Below are 23,173 nucleotides of genomic sequence, written 5' to 3' on the forward strand. Positions count from 1 at the left end.
GTGTATAAACTGGTGTATAAATCTAATTGGCTGATATACGGACTGCTCAACTGAATGACCAATATATCGCTGGTCTGTCAGTGGGCATGAACCAACAATATGTCTGATAACAAGCCCGCCCACAGGAACACTACCCCCCCCCCCCCCGCGCGAACACACATACACACACACAAACGATTTCACCTGCACTCATGCGAATGGATATTTAGCATGCAGGGGCAAAATAATTCCATGTTCGCCGATCATCGAATGGTTCTGCGAGCGCTCGCAGATCTAAGTCAGCCTCTTCTTTAGATCTTTGGCGCCCTTGTACGGGAAGAGTCACAGCCGCATTAGCATGGTAATGCCCAACGTTCTCCTGGGGATGCCCATGACACGCTGGGCGGTCCCACGGGTGCTACCACTCGTGCCCTGCGCCGCCCCCCCCCCCCCGCCCTGCTCGACGCAAACGTGCCGTCTAATAAACAATTTGCCGTACCCGCTTGCACAAAGAGGCTGCACATGTGTATAAAAGTTTACGTGCATGCGCAGTTGACCAACATCGCTCCTATGTGTGAACGCGCAGGGGAGCGTAGCGATTAGAACGACCTCCTGTGTGTGTGATCGATCTATGTTTGTGTAGATAACAGCTGATGCGTTAGGTATGGGAGTAATAATGACACTATTACTACTGTAGTGAAAGTGTAACGTGGGAATAAGAGGAGTACAGGGAACTAACCGCCATAGTATCTGCTTGCACCACCATTACCCTCGACAGTGTGAGTGGGGCACCACAACAGATCTCCCAACTTTCATTGTTGTTCCAGCGGGACCTTCGCGTGTGGTGCAGCCAAAGTTGTGGGGGTGTGGCCTTGCAGTTAGGGGGTGTTGCCTTCAAATTGCATCACTCGTTCAAGACCACACCCCTGTTTTGCCGCTGCTGCCCCACAGCATAAATTACCACAGCATCTATTCCCCACTGACAAATGGGTGGCAGCAGGGACTCCCAACTGCCCAGCCCCCCTCCCGCTACAGGACACTGCTGGCCTCAGATCAAATTTTACTGTGTATTTTATACTACAAAAATGATTCATTCACTAATTAAAAGCCTGTCAAAATGACAGCTTCTGCGATGTACTTTCACTTTGATCTGTGACCGTTTAAATTTCACTTTGAGCTATAACCGTTTTTTCCCCCCTCTTTAAGCTTTGATAGTTTTTATCCAACAAACTCTCCACCCCATGGAGATCTGCAGACGGTCGTTCTTGTCCCACTAACCTTTATGTCCTGTGAACTTTAGCTTCAACTGTAAATATTCCTGCAGATAATTCCGTGCAGGAGCCGTGTCCTATTCCCTGCAGCTGTCTACCAGCACTATAAAAGTTTACCATACATAAATACAATAATGCCCCTTTCAGACCACACTAAAAAAAACCCGGTATTTTGCCAATTTTTAACCGTTTTAAAACGGTAATATGTGCGGTCTGAAAGGTGCAGAACCGATTAACGTTTTAAAAAAGCTGTTTTTACTAAACGGTTAAAATGCAGGGTCCTACCCGTTTCAGACCCGGTATTTTGGCACCAAAATTGGGTCTGAAACGGTATTTAGGACCCAGCCAATAGTGGTCCGCTCTGTGCATATCTAATGAGCGGACCACTATTGCCCCCCCCCCCCAACTTGGGCAGCGCAGGAAGGGAATGATCGTGCTGGGGGTCCCTGCAGTGTATGTTAGATCAGTGGCGGGGTCCCTAAAGCGGATGGGAACTAGTAGTACGTCCACCCTAAAACCCACCCGGCAGCAGCGTCTGCCCTGCCTCCCACCCACCCGGCAGCGGCGTCCGCGCTCCCTCCCGCCCGACAGCACTAGCACTATGTAAAAAAAAGGCATTTAAACGGTAATATACCGTTTAAGAGATGCGTGTGAAAGGAGTTTTACCTGGCAGACCCATTTTTGGAAACGTTTTCAAATACAGGGTCAGAGCCAGTAATGCGGTCTGAAAGCAGCATTATTGTGTGTGCACCAGTCTCTCACTGTTGGGTATGTGGGACAACCTGACATATTAAGCAGTTTATTACTGGTTTAACATTGCCATTTGTTTATGAGCGTTTATATAGTGCCACCATATTCTTCAGTGTTTTTCTATCGGAATTGAACTTTGCAAGGTCAACATTCCCCAGAGACATCTGTTACTGTGTAAGGGACAATACACACTGGGCAACGTTGAGCTGAAAGTTGCTCACTGTTACCGTTGAAGCTGCTTTCAGCTCAGAAGCCGCCCAGTGTGTACGTCCCGGCGATGAGGGCTGAAGCTCCAGCATCACTTACGGCTGCTGCCGGCTCATTTTTTGGTATTACCAGCAGATGAGCGATGGGGTGGATGGCTTTCCATAGTATGCTGCTATGGAAAGCCACCAACCCCTGGGAAAATCGCCAAAACGGGAGAAAATTGTTCAGGGTGTATGCATTGAGCGATTATCGGCCCAGCGAATTTCCCCATCTTAGCTGTGCATGCACGATGGTCAGTCTCCCAGTGTGCATGGACCCATGTGTGTGTCTGTTGCACACTATATGATCTCTGTGTATATGGACAGTATACTGCACATCTGCGTTGTACTTCATATGATCCATCTATATGTAGAATAATGTGTGTATGTTGCACATTAAATGACCCCAGGTGTGTTTTGTACACTATATGATCCCTATATCTCTGTGTGTATGTATATAGGTGTATAGATGATCCCACTGTGTGTGTATGTATATGATGCTCCCTGTGTGTGTGTACAGTATATGATGCTGATATAGTGTGTAGGTATAGATGATGCTCTGTGTGTGTATAGGTGTGTGTATATATATATATATATATAATATATATATATATATATATATATATATATATACAGTGGAATAAATGCGTCACTCCTGGGTCTTCACCAAACGGAATTAAATTCCGTTTTGTGAAGACCCAGGAGTGACGCATTTATTCCACTGTATATTTGGAGCACATTGTGTTCACACGTGTGTGCACCCGGGCATACGTTACCATCAGCCACGGCCTGTTGGCGGAGGAGTGCCAGACCGCTATCCTTGTATATATATATATATATATATATATATATATATATATATATATATTAAAAAATGCTGTGTATGCGTGTATAGGTGTGTATATATATATATATATATATTCCCCCTTTGTGTGTGTATAGGGGTATATATGACCCCCCTCCCTGTGTTTTTGTGTATATATGTTGCTCTGTGTGTGTATAGGTGTATATGATGCTCCCTGTGTGTATACAGTAGGTGTATATGATGCTCCCTGTGTGTATAGGTGTATATGATGCTCCCTGTGTGTATAGGTGTATATGATACTCCCTGTCACTGTGTGTGTATATACATGTGTATATGATCCTCCCTGTGTGTGTGTGTGTATATGATTCCCTGTGTGTGTATAGATGTATATACGTGTGTATATACACTATATGATGCTGCTGGCGGCGGCTGTACACAGTGTACACAGCAGTGTGTGAGGAGCCCGGGGTTGCCATAGTGACAGCGGCTGGGGAGGGCGGGCAGTGACGTGCAGCACGCCGGCCTCTCAGAGCAGCCTCTGGGACAGATGTGAGGAGATGGGAGCCCGGATCCTGCCCCGGTGACAGCCATCAGCAGCAGCATCTCTCCCCGCCGCCATCCGCAGCGCCGCTAACCCCCGGTCTCCTTGTGTCCCCTCCGCAGGGCTTCCTCAGCCGCCGCCTCAAAGGCTCCATCAAGCGGACAAAGAGCCAGCCCAAGCTAGACCGCAACAGCAGCTTCCGCCACATCCTCCCGGGCTTCAGGAGCGGCGACAATGACAGGTGAGCCGGGGATAGTCTGTGTGGGGCCGGGCAGGGTTCCGTATGGGGAAGTGCATTACATAGGGGGCCCGTGCATTATTATATATATATAGGGGCAATGCGTTATTATACAGGGGATGTGCGTATTCTATAGGGGGTGGGCAATTTTAAATAGAATGATAATGCGTTGTTATATAGGGTCAGTGCATTATTCTATGGGGGGCGTGCATTATTATATAGGGCGTGTGCATTATTGTACAGGGGGGCGTGCATTATTAAAGTTAGGGACAGTGCATTATTTTATAGGGGGCGTGCATTGTATGTAAGGGCAATGAGTTATTATATACTGGGTGTGCATTATTCTACGGAGGGGGGCGTGCATTATTATATATATATAGGGGCAATGTGTTATTCTATACAGGTGTGTGCGTTATTCTGTTCGGGGGCTGTGCATTATTATATAAAGGGGCCAAGCATTATTCCGCAGGGGGCCGTGCATTATTATATATAGGGGACGCGCATGGGGGTGTGCATAATTATATATATGGGCAATGTGTTATAATATAGGGGTATTGCATTATTATGTAGGGTCAATGCAGTATTCTATAGGGGGGGTGCATTATTATATATAAGGGGAATGTATTATTATATAGGGCCGTGCATTATTATATATAGGGGCCATGCATTATTCTGCAGGGGTGTGCATAATTATATATATATATATATATATATATATATATATATGTATGTATGTATGTATGTATGTATGTATGTATGGGGAATGCATTATTATATAGGGGGTGTATTATTCTATAGGGGGCTTGTATTAATATTATATACATAGGCAGTACATTATTACATAGGGGTGCGTGCATTATTCTATAGGGGGCTTGCTATATATATATATATATATATATATATATATATGGTCAATGCGTTATTATATGGGGGTGTGCATTGTTATATTTAAGGGGAATGCATTATAATATAGGGGGTGTGCATTATTCTATAGGGGGCTTGCTATATATATATATATATATATATATATATATATATATATATATATGGTCAATACGTTATTATATGGGGGTGTGCATTGTTATATTTAAGGGGAATGCATTATAATATAGGGGGTGTGCATTATTCTATAGGGGGCTTGTATTGTTATATATAGGGGCAATACATTATTATATAGGGGTGTGTGCATTATTCTATAGGGGCTTGATATAGATATATATATATATATATATAGGCAATGCTTTATTATATATAGGGGTGTGCATTATTCTACAGGGGGCATGCATTATTATATATAGGAGCAATGCGATATTGGATTCAGTATTAAATCCCGGCGGTCAGGATCCTGGCGTTCAGAATCCCGATGCTGGAATCCCGATCGCTGAAATCCCGACAAGGGGGGGACGTGGATCGCCCCCCTTTGCGGGCTCGCTGCGCTCACCACGCAGCGGGCCCGGTGCCTCGCTACGCTCGGCACACTAATTTATTCTCCCTGCGGGGGTGTCGTGGACACCCACGGAGGGAGAAAGTTTCGGGATTTCGGCGATCAGGATTCCAGCGTCGGGATTCTGAACGCCGGGATCCCGACCGCCGGGATTTACACTGCATCCCGCGGTATTGTATAGGGTGTGTGTGCGCATTATTCTGTATGGCGGCTGTGCATTATTATATATTGGGGACATGCATCATTTTATAGGGGGCTGTGCATTATTATGTATAGGGGACATGCATTATTCTGTGTTGGGGGGACGTGCATTATTCTATATGGGGATGTGCATTTTTCTAAAGGGGCAGTGCAGAATTATATATAGGGACAATGCATTATTCTGTAGGGGGATGTGCACTATTCTGTATGGGGATTTGCAGTATGCTATATGGGGATGTGCATTATTCTATATGGAGATTTGCAATATTATATATGGGGATGTGCACTATTCTATATGGGGAGTTGCATTATTCTGTATGGGGGCCATGCACTAGTCTATATGGGGATGTGCATTATTCTATAAGGGGGTGGGTGGTGTGTATTATTCTGTATGGGGGCCGTGCGCTATTCTTTGGGGGTTGTGCACTATTCTATGGGGGGGGGGGCATTATTCTGTATAGGGGCCGTACATTATTCTTTAGTGGGCCCATGCATTATTTCATAAGAGGATGTGTATTATGTATGGGGATGTGCATTATTCTATATATAGGAGCCATGTATTCTATATGGCGATGTGCATTAATATATATAGGGGCCATGTATTATTCTATATGGGGATGTGTATTGTTCTGTATGGGACTGTTCATTATTCTGTATGGGCATGTGCACTAGGGGGCCATGCACTAGTCTATATGGGGATGTGCATTATTCTATAGGGGGGGGGGTTCTGTATAGGGGTCTTTCACTATTCTATAGGGGGTATGTACATAATTCTATAGAGGGCCATGCATTATTTCATAAGAGGATGTGCATTATGTTTGGGGATGTGCATTATTCTATATAGGAGCCATGTATTCTATATGGGGATGTGTATTGTTCTGTATGGGACTGTTCATTATTCTATATGGGGATTTGCATTATTCTGTACGGGGGCCATGCATTATTCTATATGGGGCTGTGCATTACTCTATATGGGGCTGTGCATTACTCTATATGGGGCCGTGCATTATTCTGTGTGGGACTGTGCATCTGTCCTGGCGCCATATTATAGCCATATACCTGTATTACCTGCCTATGCCGAGGCACCATATTACAGCACTGTATCTGTATTATAGTGGGGTGCTGGAGGTGCAGAGGGGCATCAGCTGCTGTTGGTGTAGTGTTGAGTTGGGCATGCAGAGGGGCATCAGCTGCTTTTGTTGTAGTGTGGCGACAGGTGCAGAGGGGCATCAGCTGCTGCTGGGAGCTGAGGGGCATCAGCTGCTGGTATGGTGTGGGTTTTCAGCTACTTGTAGTGTAGTGTAGTGTAGGACAGGAGGTGCATCAGCTGCTCTTTGGTGTAGTGTGGGGCTGGAGGTGCAGAGGAACATCAGCTGCTGTTGTGTGTATATGTTTGTGTGTGTGTGTGTGTGTGTGTGTGTGGGGGGGGGGGCTGAAGGTGCAGGGGGGCATCCACTGCTGTTGATGTAGTGTCAGGCTGGATGTGCAGGGGAGTCATCAGCTGTTGTTGGTATAGTGGGGGGCTGGAGGTGCAGAGGAGGCATCAGCTGCTGTTGTGTGTGTGTGTGTGTGTGGGGGGGGGGGGGGCGAAGGTGCGGGGGGTCATCCGCTGCTGTTGCTGTAGTGTGTTTGGGGCTGGAGGAGCAGAGAAGGCATCAGCTGCTGCTGGTATAGTCTGGGCTGTAAGTGCAGAGGGGGTATCAGCTGTTGTTGGTATAGTGGGGGGCTGGAGGTGCAGAGGAGGCATCAGCTGCTGTTTGTATAGTGTGGGGCTGGAGGAGCAGAGGAGGCATCAGCTGCTACTGGTATAGTTTGGGCTGGAAGTGCAGAGGGGGCATCAACTGCTGTTGGCATAGTGGGGGGCTGGAGGTGCAGATGAGGCATCAGCGGCTGCTGGTATAGTAGGGGGCTGGAGGTGCAGAGGAGGCAGCAGCTGCTGCTGGTATAGTGGGAGTCTGGAAGTACAGAGGAGGCATCAGCTGCTGCTGGTTTATTTTGGGCTGGAAGTGCAGAGAGGGCATCAGCTGCTGTTGGTGTAGTGGGGGGCTGGAGGAGTAGAGGAGGCATCAGCTACAGTTGGTATAGTCTGGGGCTGGAAATGCAGAGGGGGCATCAGCTGCTGCTGGTATAGTCTGGGGCTGGAAGTGCAGAGGGGGCATCAGCTGCTGCTTGTATAGTTTGGGCTGGAAGTGCAGAGGGGGCATCAGCTGCTGTTGGTATAGTGTGGGGCTGGAGGTGCAGAGGAGGCCTCAGCTGCTGTTGGTATAGTGGGGGGCTGGAGGAGTAGAGGAGGCATCAGCTACTGTTGGTATAGTCTGGGGCTGGAAATGCAGCGGGGGCATCAGCTGCTGCTGATATAGTCTGGGGCTGGAAGTGCAGAGGGGGCATCAGCTGCTGCTGGTATAGTCTGGGGCTGGAAGTGCAGAGGGGGCATCAGCTGCTGCTTGTATAGTTTAGGCTGGAAGAGCAGAGGGGGCATCAGCTGCTGTTGGTATAGTGGGGGGCTGGAGGTGCAGAGGAGGCCTCAGCTGCTGCTGGTATAGTGGGGGTCTGGAAGTGCAGAGGGGGCATCAGCTGCTGTTGGTATAGTGGGGGGCTGGAGGAGTAGAGGAGGCCTCAGCTGCTGTTGGTATAGTGGGGGGCTGGAGGAGTAGAGGAGGCCTCAGCTGCTGTTGGTATAGTGAGGGGCTGGAGGTGCAGAGGAGGCCTCAGCTGCTGCTGGTATAGTGGGGGTCTGGAAGTGCAGAGGGGGCATCAGCTGCTGCTTGTATAGTTTAGGCTGGAAGTGCAGAGGGGGCATCAGCTGCTGTTGGTATAGCGGGGGGCTGGAGGTGCAGAGGAGGCCTCAGCTGCTGCTGGTATAGTGGCGGGCTGGGAGTGCAGAGGGGCAGCTATATGATGACGGAGGACCTGGCTCTTATTTTTTATTCTAAACATGAAATAAGGTGGTCGTTTGAGTGACAGCCTGTAACTACTTGTCCCTGGCTGATGTGACTTACCCCAGCCACAGATTGCCATCCTATAGGGGGCAGCTGTGCTGCTGCGCCGCAGGGAAAGGGTTACCACAGTCATATACAGTAGCGACTCTATCTGGCATATCAGGAATACCAGAGGTACTTATGTATGGATTGCAAGATGAGGACTGAACAGTCCCTGCTTTAGTACAACCTGAAGTAGCAGTGGCAGTATTAGCTGTCAGTGCATGTGGTGAGGACCGGCCACGATGCTTTCTTACTTACATTGTTATAACACCTGTCCTGTGCCCATCTTGTGCATCGTGAGTGCGAAGGATCAATGTCCGCGGATGTATTTTTTTTTTCAAGGTGACCTATGTCTTGTTATTGTGAAATTGTATCAGTCCGTAGGTGATTATCAATGACTGTGTTTACAGCAAAGACAACTTACATGGCAGAGTAGGAGGTAGTGCGTTCGATTGCTAGCTTCGCAGGCCAGAAAGAAAGGTTCCCCCTAAGAAAAGAGCAGACAAGATGGACTTGCAGGGATAGTTACGGTGTTATACGTTTCCTGTGTGTGGGGCAGTCGGATTGGATCTTGTGGGGCGATTATATAAATAGGACGGGTGCATGGGTTACCATGCCGTCTCACCCCCCATCCTGCTTTACATGAACAGCTTATATGGTAATCACTGATATAGAACCTATGCTTTAACCGGACAATTGTGGAACCGTTCCTGAATAAATGGTTATTGACCAGAAAAATAAGAGAATACAATTTTCCCACACACCGTGGGGTCCTCCTATCTCTCTCTCTGTGCCCCCTCCTCTTCCTCTAATCAATTTTGCTGTCATTACGGTTCCTCTCATCTACCTGCACAGTTCGTTATAATCAGATTGAGTCGGTGACATGTCCTGCGCAGATTAATCAGCGTCCAGTCAGCCGCCAGTTAATTGGACGCTATGAAAACATGCACCTTCCCGGCAGCTGTGTTTTTAATGTGCGCCTGTTGATTGTGTACACAGTGAATATTCATGTGAGCCGGAGAAAATGACAATGTTGGATCTGGCAGCCTCTCTCGTACTAATTATTGATAATTATATGCAGACCGGTCAGACCCCAGGAGTCAATCGCAACGCCAACACCGCTCCTGGCCTGCTGATCTCTACGGGCGCACATACGCTAGGCGATGGGTCTCGGCCATGTTGGGGGCTTTTCTACATTTTTCTTAATTGTTCCGGATATTGACACATTGTAATTGCGCATAAAAAACTATGGGTGAAATGTAATAGGATGAGAGATTCAGAAAGTAAGAAATCTCCAGGTTTTTTTAAAGCAGCAATCATTTACACCTCAAAATCAAACCGGTTTTGCAGTGTAAATGATTGCCGCTTTAACAAAACCTGGAGTTTTCGTACCATATCTCTCACTTTCTGTATCTCTGATCCTATTAAATTTCCCGCTTTATTTCTATGGGATTATGTGGACGAGATGACGTGAGGTGGGTGGCCGTATTAATTGCACATATAAGGTAGATAAGACTGATTGGAGAAGTGGGGTGTAACAACACATTATTTAGACCTACTTTTATATTATTCATATAGCTTACTATATCATTATCGACGTTTCTATAGCACTAGTGTGCACATTGCATTACTAGATTGTTTATTCGTATAGCACCAGCTTAGACCTCAGCGCTTCATATCAATAAAAGGTACGGGACCTAACTGTGAAAAACCGGGCTGCCCCATTACAGATGTATTTTGCGTCCTTTCGCTCTGCACATGCGCTGGAGTAGAACGTACGCAAGTTCTATCGTTGCACCATCTGAGTCGCATGTTTTCTTGCGGCTCAAGCATAGTACCCGGATGGTAGGGGAGCGGTGGCACACAGGTAAGAATCAGAAAGGGCATGTAGTTGGGATTGTGAGCTGTGCGCAGATGTGTGCTAGTGTACATATCCCGGACCATACAGGGAGGCATTATTCTCCACCTCCTCCTCTCCCTGGTGCCCCCCAAGACACCCCCCCCCCCGGACCGGACACTACAAACTCTGGAATGCAGAGTTTGATGTCTGCTCCGGGGTCTTGTCCAGGTCCGGTTTTTACCCATATCCAACTGCCCACCTAATTATTTCAGGCTCAGCTATATCTCCTATGCGCTATGTAATAACCTTTGTTGTACATTGTGAATGTGCCCTGTACATTATTCCTCCTGTTCACCTTGTGTTAGTGTCAGGCGATGTTCCGGGCTGCAGCAATCAGCGTATCTGTGCCTAGATCCCAAACAGATTTCCCTAAGGCCCAGGCCAGTATTATCAATCTGCTCACCGGCCTGCGGCATCTCTTTCCCACTATGCAGAGTACGAGTGGGGGTGAGCGGGCACTTACACGTAGATTCCCGACAGCCTTCCATCACAGTGCGGGTTGTGTCCACAAGAGCGGGGTTTAGGTGCTGGAGATTTCTGGCGCCAGCATCCTCAATCAGCGACCATCGATCATTAAATAGATCAAATCTATTGACTGACTTTATTCTTAATTAGAGTGAACAAGCTCTGCGGCTTTACCCTGTAGGAGAGGAGGCTGTGAGCTGCTCAAGGATGAGAGGTTCATCAATTGTCATAGCAGAAGTAGTGTATCTCTCAGAACTGCGGCGTCAGCTGGTGAGGTGATCACTATGGGCCCTGATGTTTTCACTGTCATTAACTGCTAGGGCCCCTTCTCTGCTCTCCTGAACCTGTACTCGGAAAAGCCGATCAGTGACCTCAGGAGGATGAACTGCACCCCATAGATACTGTGGTGGGTGCTGGACATGTATGCCAGCCTGCCACTCTTATTCCAGCCGCTATTAATGTATGCAGAACTTTTGGAGATAATAAAATATGGAATAGTAACACGAATATAGGATAAATTGACAACATTGATAATAACACAGCGGTATAATACATAACACAAATGCTCTAAACGCATAACTCTTACCTGTACTACTCACACTGGTACACCCCCACACTTCCCCTACTCCCACCTGTACTACTCACACTGGTACACCCCCACACTTCCCCTACTCCCACTTGTACTACTCACACTGGTACACCCCCACACTTCCCCTACTCCCACCTGTACTACTCACACTGGTACACCCTCACACCTCCCCTACTCCCACCTGTACTACTCACACTGGTACACTCTCACACCTCCCCTACTCCCACCTGTACTACTCACACTGGTACACCCCCACACTTCCCCTACTCCCATCTGTACTACTCACACTGGTACACCCCCACACTTCCCCTTCTCCCACCTGTACTACTCACACTGGTACACCCTCACACCTCCCCTACTCCCACCTGTACTACTCACACTGGTACACCCTCACACCTCCCCTACTCCCACCTGTACTACTCACACTGGTACACCCCCACACTTCCCCTACTCCCACCTGTACTACTCACACTGGTACACCCCCACACTTCCCCTACTCCCACCTGTACTACTCACACTGGTACACCCTCACACCTTCCCTACTCCCACCTGTACTACTCACACTGGTACACCCCCACACTTCCCCTACTCCCACCTGTACTACTCACACTGGTACACCCTCACACCTCCCCTACTCCCACCTGTACTACTCACACTGGTACACCCCCACACTTCCCCTACTCCCACCTGTACTACTCACACTGGTACGCCCTCACACCTCCCCTACTCCCACCTGTACTACTCACACTGGTACACCCTCACACCTCCCCCCTACTCCCACCTGTACCACTCACACTGGTACACCCTCACCCCTCCCTACTCTCACCTGTACTACTCACACTGGTACACCCTCACACCTCCCCTACTCCCACCTGTACTACTCACACTGGTACGCCCTCACACCTCCCCTACTCCCACCTGTACTACTCACACTGGTACACCCCCACACTTCCCCTACTCCAACCTGTACTACTCACACTGGTACACCCTCACACCTCCCCTACTCCCACCTGTACTACTCACACTGGTACGCCCTCACACCTCCCCTACTCCCACCTGTACTACTCACACTGGTACACCCCCACACTTCCCCTACTCCCACCTGTACTACTCACACTGGTACACCCTCACACCTCCCCTACTCCCACCTGTACTACTCACACTGGTACACCCTCACACCTCCCCCTACTCCCACCTGTACCACTCACACTGGTACACCCTCACCCCTCCCTACTCTCACCTGTACTACTCACACTGGTACACCCTCACACCTCCCCTACTCCCACCTGTACTACTCACACTGGTACACCCTCACACCTCCCCTACTCCCACCTGTACTCACACTGGTACACCCTCACACCTCCCCTACTCCCACCTGTACTACTCACACTGGTACACCCTCCCACCTCCCCCCTACTCCCACCTGTACCACTCACACTGGTACACCCTCACCCCTCCCTACTCTCACCTGTACTACTCACACTGGTACACCCTCACACCTCCCCTACTCACACTGGTACACCCTCACACCGCCCCCCTACTCCCACCTGTACCACTCACACTGGTACACCCTCACCCCTCCCTACTCTCACCTGTACTACTCACACTGTACACCCTCACACCTCCCCTACTCACACTGGTACACCCTCACACCTCCCCTACTCCCACCTGTACTACCCACACTGGTACACCCTCACACCTCCACTACTCCCACTTGTACTACTCACACTGGTACACCCTCACACCTCCCCTACTCCCACCTGTACTACTCACACTGGTACACCCCCACACCTCCCCTACTCCCACCTGTACTACTCACACTGGTACACCCTCACACCCCCTACTCCCACCTGTACTACTCACACTGGTACGCCCTCACACCTCCCCTACTCCCACCTGTACTACTCACACTGGTACACCCCCACACTTCCCCTACTCCAACCTGTACTACTCACACTGGTACACCCTCACACCTCCCCTACTCCCACCTGTACTACTCACACTGGTACGCCCTCACACCTCCCCTACTCCCACCTGTACTACTCACACTGGTACACCCCCAGACTTCCCCTACTCCCACCTGTACTACTCACACTGGTACACCCTCACACCTCCCCTACTCCCACCTGTACTACTCACACTGGTACACCCTCACACCTCCCCCTACTCCCACCTGTACCACTCACACTGGTACACCCTCACCCCTCCCTACTCTCACCTGTACTACTCACACTGGTACACCCTCACACCTCCCCTACTCCCACCTGTACTACTCACACTGGTACACCCTCACACCTCCCCTACTCCCACCTGTACTCACACTGGTACACCCTCACACCTCCCCTACTCCCACCTGTACTACTCACACTGGTACACCCTCACACCTCCCCCCTACTCCCACCTGTACCACTCACACTGGTACACCCTCACCCCTCCCTACTCTCACCTGTACTACTCACACTGGTACACCCTCACACCTCCCCTACTCACACTGGTACACCCTCACACCGCCCCCCTACTCCCACCTGTACCACTCACACTGGTACACCCTCACCCCTCCCTACTCTCACCTGTACTACTCACACTGTACACCCTCACACCTCCCCTACTCACACTGGTACACCCTCACACCTCCCCTACTCCCACCTGTACTACCCACACTGGTACACCCTCACACCTCCACTACTCCCACCTGTACTACTCACACTGGTACACCCTCACACCTCCCCTACTCCCACCTGTACTACTCACACTGGTACACCCTCACACCTCCCCTACTCCCACCTGTACTACTCACACTGGTACACCCCCACACTTCCCCTACTCCCACCTGTACTACTCACACTGGTACACCCCCACACTTCCCCTACTCCCACCTGTACTACTCACACTGGTACACCCTCACACCTTCCCTACTCCCACCTGTACTACTCACACTGGTACACCCCCACACTTCCCCTACTCCCACCTGTACTACTCACACTGGTACACCCTCACACCTCCCCTACTCCCACCTGTACTACTCACACTGGTACACCCCCACACTTCCCCTACTCCCACCTGTACTACTCACACTGGTACGCCCTCACACCTCCCCTACTCCCACCTGTACTACTCACACTGGTACACCCTCACACCTCCCCCCTACTCCCACCTGTACCACTCACACTGGTACACCCTCACCCCTCCCTACTCTCACCTGTACTACTCACACTGGTACACCCTCACACCTCCCCTACTCCCACCTGTACTACTCACACTGGTACGCCCTCACACCTCCCCTACTCCCACCTGTACTACTCACACTGGTACACCCCCACACTTCCCCTACTCCAACCTGTACTACTCACACTGGTACACCCTCACACCTCCCCTACTCCCACCTGTACTACTCACACTGGTACGCCCTCACACCTCCCCTACTCCCACCTGTACTACTCACACTGGTACACCCCCACACTTCCCCTACTCCCACCTGTACTACTCACACTGGTACACCCTCACACCTCCCCTACTCCCACCTGTACTACTCACACTGGTACACCCTCACACCTCCCCCTACTCCCACCTGTACCACTCACACTGGTACACCCTCACCCCTCCCTACTCTCACCTGTACTACTCACACTGGTACACCCTCACACCTCCCCTACTCCCACCTGTACTACTCACACTGGTACACCCTCACACCTCCCCTACTCCCACCTGTACTCACACTGGTACACCCTCACACCTCCCCTACTCCCACCTGTACTACTCACACTGGTACACCCTCCCACCTCCCCCCTACTCCCACCTGTACCACTCACACTGGTACACCCTCACCCCTCCCTACTCTTACCTGTACTACTCACACTGGTACACCCTCACACCTCCCCTACTCACACTGGTACACCCTCACACCGCCCCCCTACTCCCACCTGTACCACTCACACTGGTACACCCTCACCCCTCCCTACTCTCACCTGTACTACTCACACTGTACACCCTCACACCTCCCCTACTCACACTGGTACACCCTCACACCTCCCCTACTCCCACCTGTACTACCCACACTGGTACACCCTCACACCTCCACTACTCCCACTTGTACTACTCACACTGGTACACCCTCACACCTCCCCTACTCCCACCTGTACTACTCACACTGGTACACCCCCACACCTCCCCTACTCCCACCTGTACTACTCACACTGGTACACCCTCACACCCCCTACTCCCACCTGTACTACTCACACTGGTACGCCCTCACACCTCCCCTACTCCCACCTGTACTACTCACACTGGTACACCCCCACACTTCCCCTACTCCAACCTGTACTACTCACACTGGTACACCCTCACACCTCCCCTACTCCCACCTGTACTACTCACACTGGTACGCCCTCACACCTCCCCTACTCCCACCTGTACTACTCACACTGGTACACCCCCAGACTTCCCCTACTCCCACCTGTACTACTCACACTGGTACACCCTCACACCTCCCCTACTCCCACCTGTACTACTCACACTGGTACACCCTCACACCTCCCCCTACTCCCACCTGTACCACTCACACTGGTACACCCTCACCCCTCCCTACTCTCACCTGTACTACTCACACTGGTACACCCTCACACCTCCCCTACTCCCACCTGTACTACTCACACTGGTACACCCTCACACCTCCCCTACTCCCACCTGTACTCACACTGGTACACCCTCACACCTCCCCTACTCCCACCTGTACTACTCACACTGGTACACCCTCACACCTCCCCCCTACTCCCACCTGTACCACTCACACTGGTACACCCTCACCCCTCCCTACTCTCACCTGTACTACTCACACTGGTACACCCTCACACCTCCCCTACTCACACTGGTACACCCTCACACCGCCCCCCTACTCCCACCTGTACCACTCACACTGGTACACCCTCACCCCTCCCTACTCTCACCTGTACTACTCACACTGTACACCCTCACACCTCCCCTACTCACACTGGTACACCCTCACACCTCCCCTACTCCCACCTGTACTACCCACACTGGTACACCCTCACACCTCCACTACTCCCACTTGTACTACTCACACTGGTACACCCTCACACCTCCCCTACTCCCACCTGTACTACTCACACTGGTACACCCCCACACCTCCCCTACTCCCACCTGTACTACTCACACTGGTACACCCTCACACCCCCTACTCCCACCTGTACTACTCACACTGGTACGCCCTCACACCTCCCCTACTCCCACCTGTACTACTCACACTGGTACACCCTCACACCTCCCCTACTCCCACCTGTACTACTCACACTGGTACACCCTCACACCTCCCCTACTCCCACCTGTACTACTCACACTGGTACACCCTCACACCTCCCCTACTCCCACCTGTACTACCTCACACTGGTACACCCTCACACCTCCCCTACTCCCACCTGTACTACTCACACTGGTACACCCTCACACCTCCCCTACTCCCACCTGTACTCACACTGGTACACCCTCACACCGCTCCTACTCCCACCTGTACTCACACTGGTACACCCTCACCCCTCCCCTACTCCCACCTGTACTACTCACACTGGTACACCCTCACACCTCCCCTACTCCCACCTGTACTCACACTGGTACACCCTCACACCTCCCCTACTCCTACCTGTACTAGTCACACTGGTACACCCTCACACCTCCCCTACTCACACTGGTACACCCTCACACCTCCCCTACTCACACTGGTACGCCCCCACACCTCCCCTACTCCCACCTGTACCACTCACACTGGTACACCCCCACACCTCCTTTACTCCCACCTGTACTACCTACACCTGTATTACTCCAACCTACCCTACCTACATTTGTGTCCATGTAGAACGTAGCTACGATGTGTGGTTTCTGACCTCTGTGTAATGATCTTGCTGCAATAATTACTGAGCAATATGCAGATGCCTTTCTGAAACTCGCCCTGCTCGATGCTTGTGTCCTGGTGATTTACATTATTTTATATATGATATTATTATAGTGGATGGCTTTTCACCCTCTGATAAATCATCCCCTTAAATAACTGAAAATAGGCTAAATATAATGTAAGATTTATCTTTGTACTAGGAGCTTCCCTATTAAGACATTGACCTGTGCGTCCTCCTAGCCGGCTTTATGTCCTCTCTCTCTCTGAGAATCTTCTTTTCCTTTGCAATTAAGATAATAATAAATGAATCCTTCTATGGCTCATATATATTTCTTCCATTCTGTCAATACTTTCACTTTCCAAGACAGCCATTCCCGTATATTGATTGTCCCCGGAGTATTGTAATGCATATCCTCTCCTACTGCCGTCCATCTCAGTGGTTGCCTGCAGTCTCTGCTATGTCAAGAAGCTGGCTCCCAGCCGCATTGCTTAATTTCACATTAGCGGAGGCACATTGATTGCACTTGGTTCTACCTTGCAGCGGACCGGTGGAGTCTTTGTAGCGGAAAGCCGCGGCTATTGAGAAACCTTTTTAAGTTTGTTTTCTCAAGCCTTCTCCCTATAACATCGCTGTAGAGATTTCACGTCCCCTATGCCTCGTCTGCTGTATTGGATCGTTAAAATGAAAAAACCAAGCACAGTAGAATGTTATTTCTCCAATCAGGAGAACATTGTATGGTGCTGATACACTTAAGGTGCCCATACACTACCGCGTTTTAGAAGATTTTGACACATCGTGCCGAGAAGTTGCGTGAAAAGTGGCAAATCGGGTGTCATTTACTTCCGATTTCGATACGCAGCCCCGTGTGTTGTAAAGGTGCCCACACACTAGAACGATTTTTGGACCGATTGACCAATGTTTACCGATAATCGGTTGGATATCGGCCGATATCGGTCCGATGCGTGCTCCCGTGGATCTTTAGCTGAATCTTCTGATCTTACGTGCTGCACGAAAGATCAGAAGATTTAACAAAAGATCCATAGGAACACACACGGGATCTTAAGAAAAATCTTTGGTAAAGATGTGCGCTTGCCTGAAATCTTTTGTCCAGGACGGAAAAAAGATTTCAAGGCTAATTTATGCGCACATCTTACGATCGCAGATCTTTCTAGTGTGTGGGCACCTTAAGTCCTATCCACAGATCGTCACTGCTGCAGTAATGCCCGGTACACACCAGGACGATGGTGCTCGTGAGTGGGTCGTCACAGGAACGTACGACCCGCTGACGGCACCTCCGACACGCTGCGAAAATGCCGCTGATCCTGATCCGATCACAACCCGCACCCACTGCAATGGTCGGTTCTGAGATCCTACCTGCGGGGCCGCGCATCAGATCGGGGATAGCATCAAAAGGACAGCGAAATGGCCCAAAACATGGCCAATTTACATACAATCGGTTGAGATTGTACCTAAATTGACTCGTTTTGGGCCATATCGTCCTGGTGTGTACCCCACATTAGGATTATTGTAAACTCAGTCAGAACGGTGCACAACATGCGATGTATCCCAAGACTCATCTGAAGTTGGGTCACTTGATTTAGTTTAGTCCATTATTTAAATTTAGAAGCAATCTTAGGTGTATCTTATGTGTCTATGTCAACATCTGAGCATTTTGACCCCCAATTTGTGTAGCACATATCACAAAATATAGGCATACCGCATATCCTTTTAATCAGCAGAAGTTGCTGTCCTCTCCGTTTGCACGTAGGATATACTGTATTTTAATGGAAAAAGCTGCAAAAAAAGATGCCTCACGCTGTATATAAACATACTGTACATACATACTTGTTCCGGATAAATAAATCCGGAAAGTATTCACAGCGTTTCACTTTTTTCACGTTTTGTTATTTTTACAGCCTTATTTTAAAATGGAAAAAATTATAAAAAAATAAATAAATCTACACACAATACCCCATAACGAAAACATTTTTGGAGGAGATGTTTGCAAATTTATTATCATATCAAAATGTGGGAAAAAGGGAAGCGCTGTGAATACTTTCTGGATGCACTGTATATAAAATACATTTACTTTCCCCAATCATCAGCTAAAGTATTCATATATTTTTTGTTCCCTATTATGGAGAATTGTTCGTATTCCCGGTTATTAGCCCGAGCGTCCAGGCCTTGATCGCATTTGTACGTGGCTGATCCCAGGCGCTGCTGCCGCCGACATTGAAGGCCTAATGCTGGCAGCACACGTCGGATATGTCCCGATTCCATCGCCGCGCACCTTTCTCGCAGAGTGGAACGTGTAAGGTAAAATTGGATGAACAGCGGCACATTCCGCACTCTTTATCTCTGCATCAGGTGACAGCCGTCTCCGGATGCGCTACACACAGCGGCACGATGAGCATGTAATAAGGTGATGTCTCGGAATCCACTGTAGAATGCGAAGAAGCGATAATGTGCTGCTGCATTATTCATCCTCTGTAAACAAACTCTGGCCCGACTTCCTTCTTATTTGGCACAATAGCGGAGCCCAGATTTCCTCCTCGCTCAGAGATCCTCATCTTCACAGCCGTGACTTTGCTTTATAGACTGAGCCTGGAAATTGTGTGCCGCCGTCTGTTCCGTGTGACAGTTGGATGGGTGCAGCGGTGGGATAAAGACAACATATCCTGTACATATCGCTTTAATTATTCATCGTCGTGGAAACGCATCACTTTACGGGTTTCTTTTTTTTTTTTTTAAATACCCGCTCCTGCTGCTTGGCGAGCGAGCCGCTTCTTGTTTAGAGATCTGAAAAACTCACGTAGGCAGCAGAGAATCAATATTTTCCCATCTCTAAGTGGGATTCGGCAGATATTGTTGGCACACGCGTCCGTTCCCCGAAATATGCTCATTCGCACAGAAGACGGTGATGTCCTGGCAATGCGAGCGCTCATATGTTCTGCTTGATGCGGGGCCAGAATGCTGCGTCCTCAATGAACTTGTCATTCCTATCTGTGCTGATAGGGTGATGGGGGGGGGGGGGGGGGGGGGTGATGGGGGGGGGGGGGGGGGTATCTTTTATTGGTAAAAGTTTTTTTTTTCTTTAAATGTAATCCTAATAAATCTTACAACTGAAGGGGTGATTCAGGCCTGATCGATTTAGGTCTGAATTCGCCCAATGGTGAGCGGGAAGGGGGCAGGCATGGTGCGGTAGCAGGGCACCGCCCAGCATATTATGGGCTTGTCCACAAAATACTGGGCACACCGCTGCCAATGCAGGCGAGCCCATGCATCCTCAGGGCGAGCATGACAGCACCCGGACCCATTCGTCGGATAGCGGTCATCTGAAAAGTACATACAGACTTACTTTTTAAAGCGAAGGCTGGAGAAATCATTGGTCACTCACCATCGAATGAGTTCTCCTCCTTGTACACATCCACTCGCATGCTAGTGCCGGTGGAGGGGACATGTGAATTTACGCTGCCTAGGGAACAGTTCTGAATCAGGCCCTTGTTGTACATTCTGCATGGACTTTCTTAATGCAGGAAAAAGCTGTGCAGTATGACAGCTGTCCACTTGGTGGTGCCGGTGCAAACTATGCCCCATCTATACAAATACAAATTCTCATATGGACAGCTTAAGTGTTATTTCAAACTAACACCACCCCCGCACCTGTCACTGCCCCAGCAGTTGCCCCTTTCTACCTGGGGTGTTCGTTTCTGCTCGGATGCTTCTCTCAGTGCTGAGATACAGATCAGAGTGGTCTAGAAGCACCAGAGCAAAGAGCAGCTGCCCAAGCAGGAAAGAGGAACTGCACGGGCAGTGACGGGTGCAGGGGGGGGGTTAGCGATTTGTTTGCGCTTTATGTGGGGTACACACCAGGACGACCCGCTCACGATGCACATTGTGAGCGGGTCGTCAATGTCTCGTCCGACCCGCTCACGATCATGCGGAGCGCACGACCTGCTCACGATGTGCACAGTGAGCGGTACCGATCTGATGGCGACCCGCAACCGGGAGTATGGTCGTTTCCAGATCCTACCTGCTGCAGGCAGGATCTGAATAACGACTGACCCGCGGGGCCGCGCATCCGATAGGAATCGGATCAGAACAGGACAGAAAAGGGCCCAAACACCACACCATCTACATCCAATTGGTCAGCATTGGATCTAGATTGATGGGATCGGGCCCTAGTTGTCCTGGTGTGTACCCAGCTTTACAGTTGACTGAGTAGCAGTCAGCATGCGATCTGTAGAATTCTCCAGTAATATATATGACATGTCCTTATTGCATGTTGTATGGCAGCGACCACTCTCATTGGGAATAGAGGACAGCATTCTTTCTTCTGGCTGAATAACCAAAAGGAGGGTTAGGGTTATAAATGGATCCTCTTCCGTCTTCTCATTTGTTTGCTTTGCTTGATTGATTGATGACCTACAGAAAATAAGGCCTGTTGCTAGTACTTGGTGTCTGGAGTAAAGATCCCTTGTTCTAGAGGACATCCAGCTTTGCCCAGTAACCCCCAGTCCTGCCCTTGGTGGCAGTTGGGGCATTCTTACAGTAATAGGTGTAATTGCAGCTGAGAGTTGTTTTTAACTTTTTCCCAAAAATGATGTCCTTTATCCCTATATTTATTCCCACTTAGGGAAGAAGCGACCCAAAAAAGGGGACACGGCCTAATTAAAGGGGTGTGGCCTGGTGGGGACCCCGTTTTCTTCACTCCGGGGATTTGACCAGCGTCCCTGGAGCTGCTGGATGCCCCCTTAGACTTGGCCGACTGCAGTGACCGCTCATTATATGTGACAGGAGTCGGGTGCTGCAGGAGAGTATCGCACTGCAGCATTTGGCTCCCGTCACTGTTGAAGAGCCAGCGGTTTAGTGTCATCTCTTTTTGAGGTTGATATCCAGGTGAGGGCAGCACCCCCCAGTCACGCCACCAGGTACGTGGTACACAAATTGGGGGATCTATATGTTCAAATGTGCAAATTGACACAATTGACCTAAACACCGTTGGACCCTATGATCTGGGAAGAGTATTTCCATCCATGTAATTCTATGTAGTTATGAATGCAGAATCCTAATTGTTACGTATCGTTCCTGATCCTACCTGGGTAGACTAGGAGTGACTTCGGTAGTCATTGCTGATGCCTGTCACAATGATAACATTACCCCAGCCTAATCTCCCAGATCCCTATATATATAACCGTGGGTATTATGTAACACATTGTGTGGTTAATGGCCCCTCATTGCCCATATCTCAGTAGCTGCCTTCTCTTGCAGTGTTTGTGCTTTGTTATTCCTCCCAAATATCACGGGCAATGCAGATGTCTCCCATCCTCGCTGTTTGCCAGAGATTAACTCTCCCGATAGGAAATGAAATGAACTTTCAAAAGTAATAATATGAGATCTTATGCAAATGGTGCTTGAACGACATTGAGAAGAAAAACTCACACCACAAATAAATCATCTGTCTCCGGGCTGAGATTATTAAACAGACTGTAAGCAACAAGGGTCATTAACAAAGGGAAGATGAGAAAATGAAACAGTCTCTTCTGGAGATGGGGAGAACGCAGCACCTGGCTGACGAAGTGTTACATTGACTCTCCGCATTCCCGCATACGTTCGCTGTTATTTTGCCAAAGTCATCAAACTGTTATTTCTGAATCATTATGTATCAAAACAAATCCAATTTGGATGTTTGTTAAATTGTGTCAAATGAATAATGTAGCAGTTTAATTCATTCTAGCGCCTGTGATTGCGGTACTGCCTGCTGCACATTGATGCTGCCGTTGCTATGACTGCTGATCTCCAATCACAGGCTACGGGCGGGTTTTTGCTGCTCCGTGATCTACGTTTAGCAACGCTTTTTA

General features: G+C 49.4%; 1 protein-coding gene across 8 annotated transcripts in view; it reads left to right on the top strand.

The window, feature by feature from the left end:
• The window catches only part of DAB2IP (DAB2 interacting protein), a 499,976-nt gene that overhangs the window by 257,537 nt on the left and 219,266 nt on the right, over positions 1–23,173 (top strand). For 7 of the 8 annotated variants that reach the window (XM_083161386.1, XM_083161390.1, XM_083161388.1 and 4 more), the window contains one exon: positions 3,714–3,832. In XM_083161386.1, coding sequence (XP_083017512.1) covers positions 3,714–3,832 — 119 coding nt within the window. Of the gene's footprint in view, positions 1–3,702; positions 3,833–23,173 lie in introns of those variants that run through there. The other variant, XM_083161391.1, reaches the window with a different exon arrangement.

Source organism: Crinia signifera, chromosome 9 (assembly GCF_055691185.1).
Source record: "Crinia signifera chromosome 9, ASM5569118v1, whole genome shotgun sequence".
NCBI classification, from domain to species: domain Eukaryota; kingdom Metazoa; phylum Chordata; class Amphibia; order Anura; family Myobatrachidae; genus Crinia; species Crinia signifera.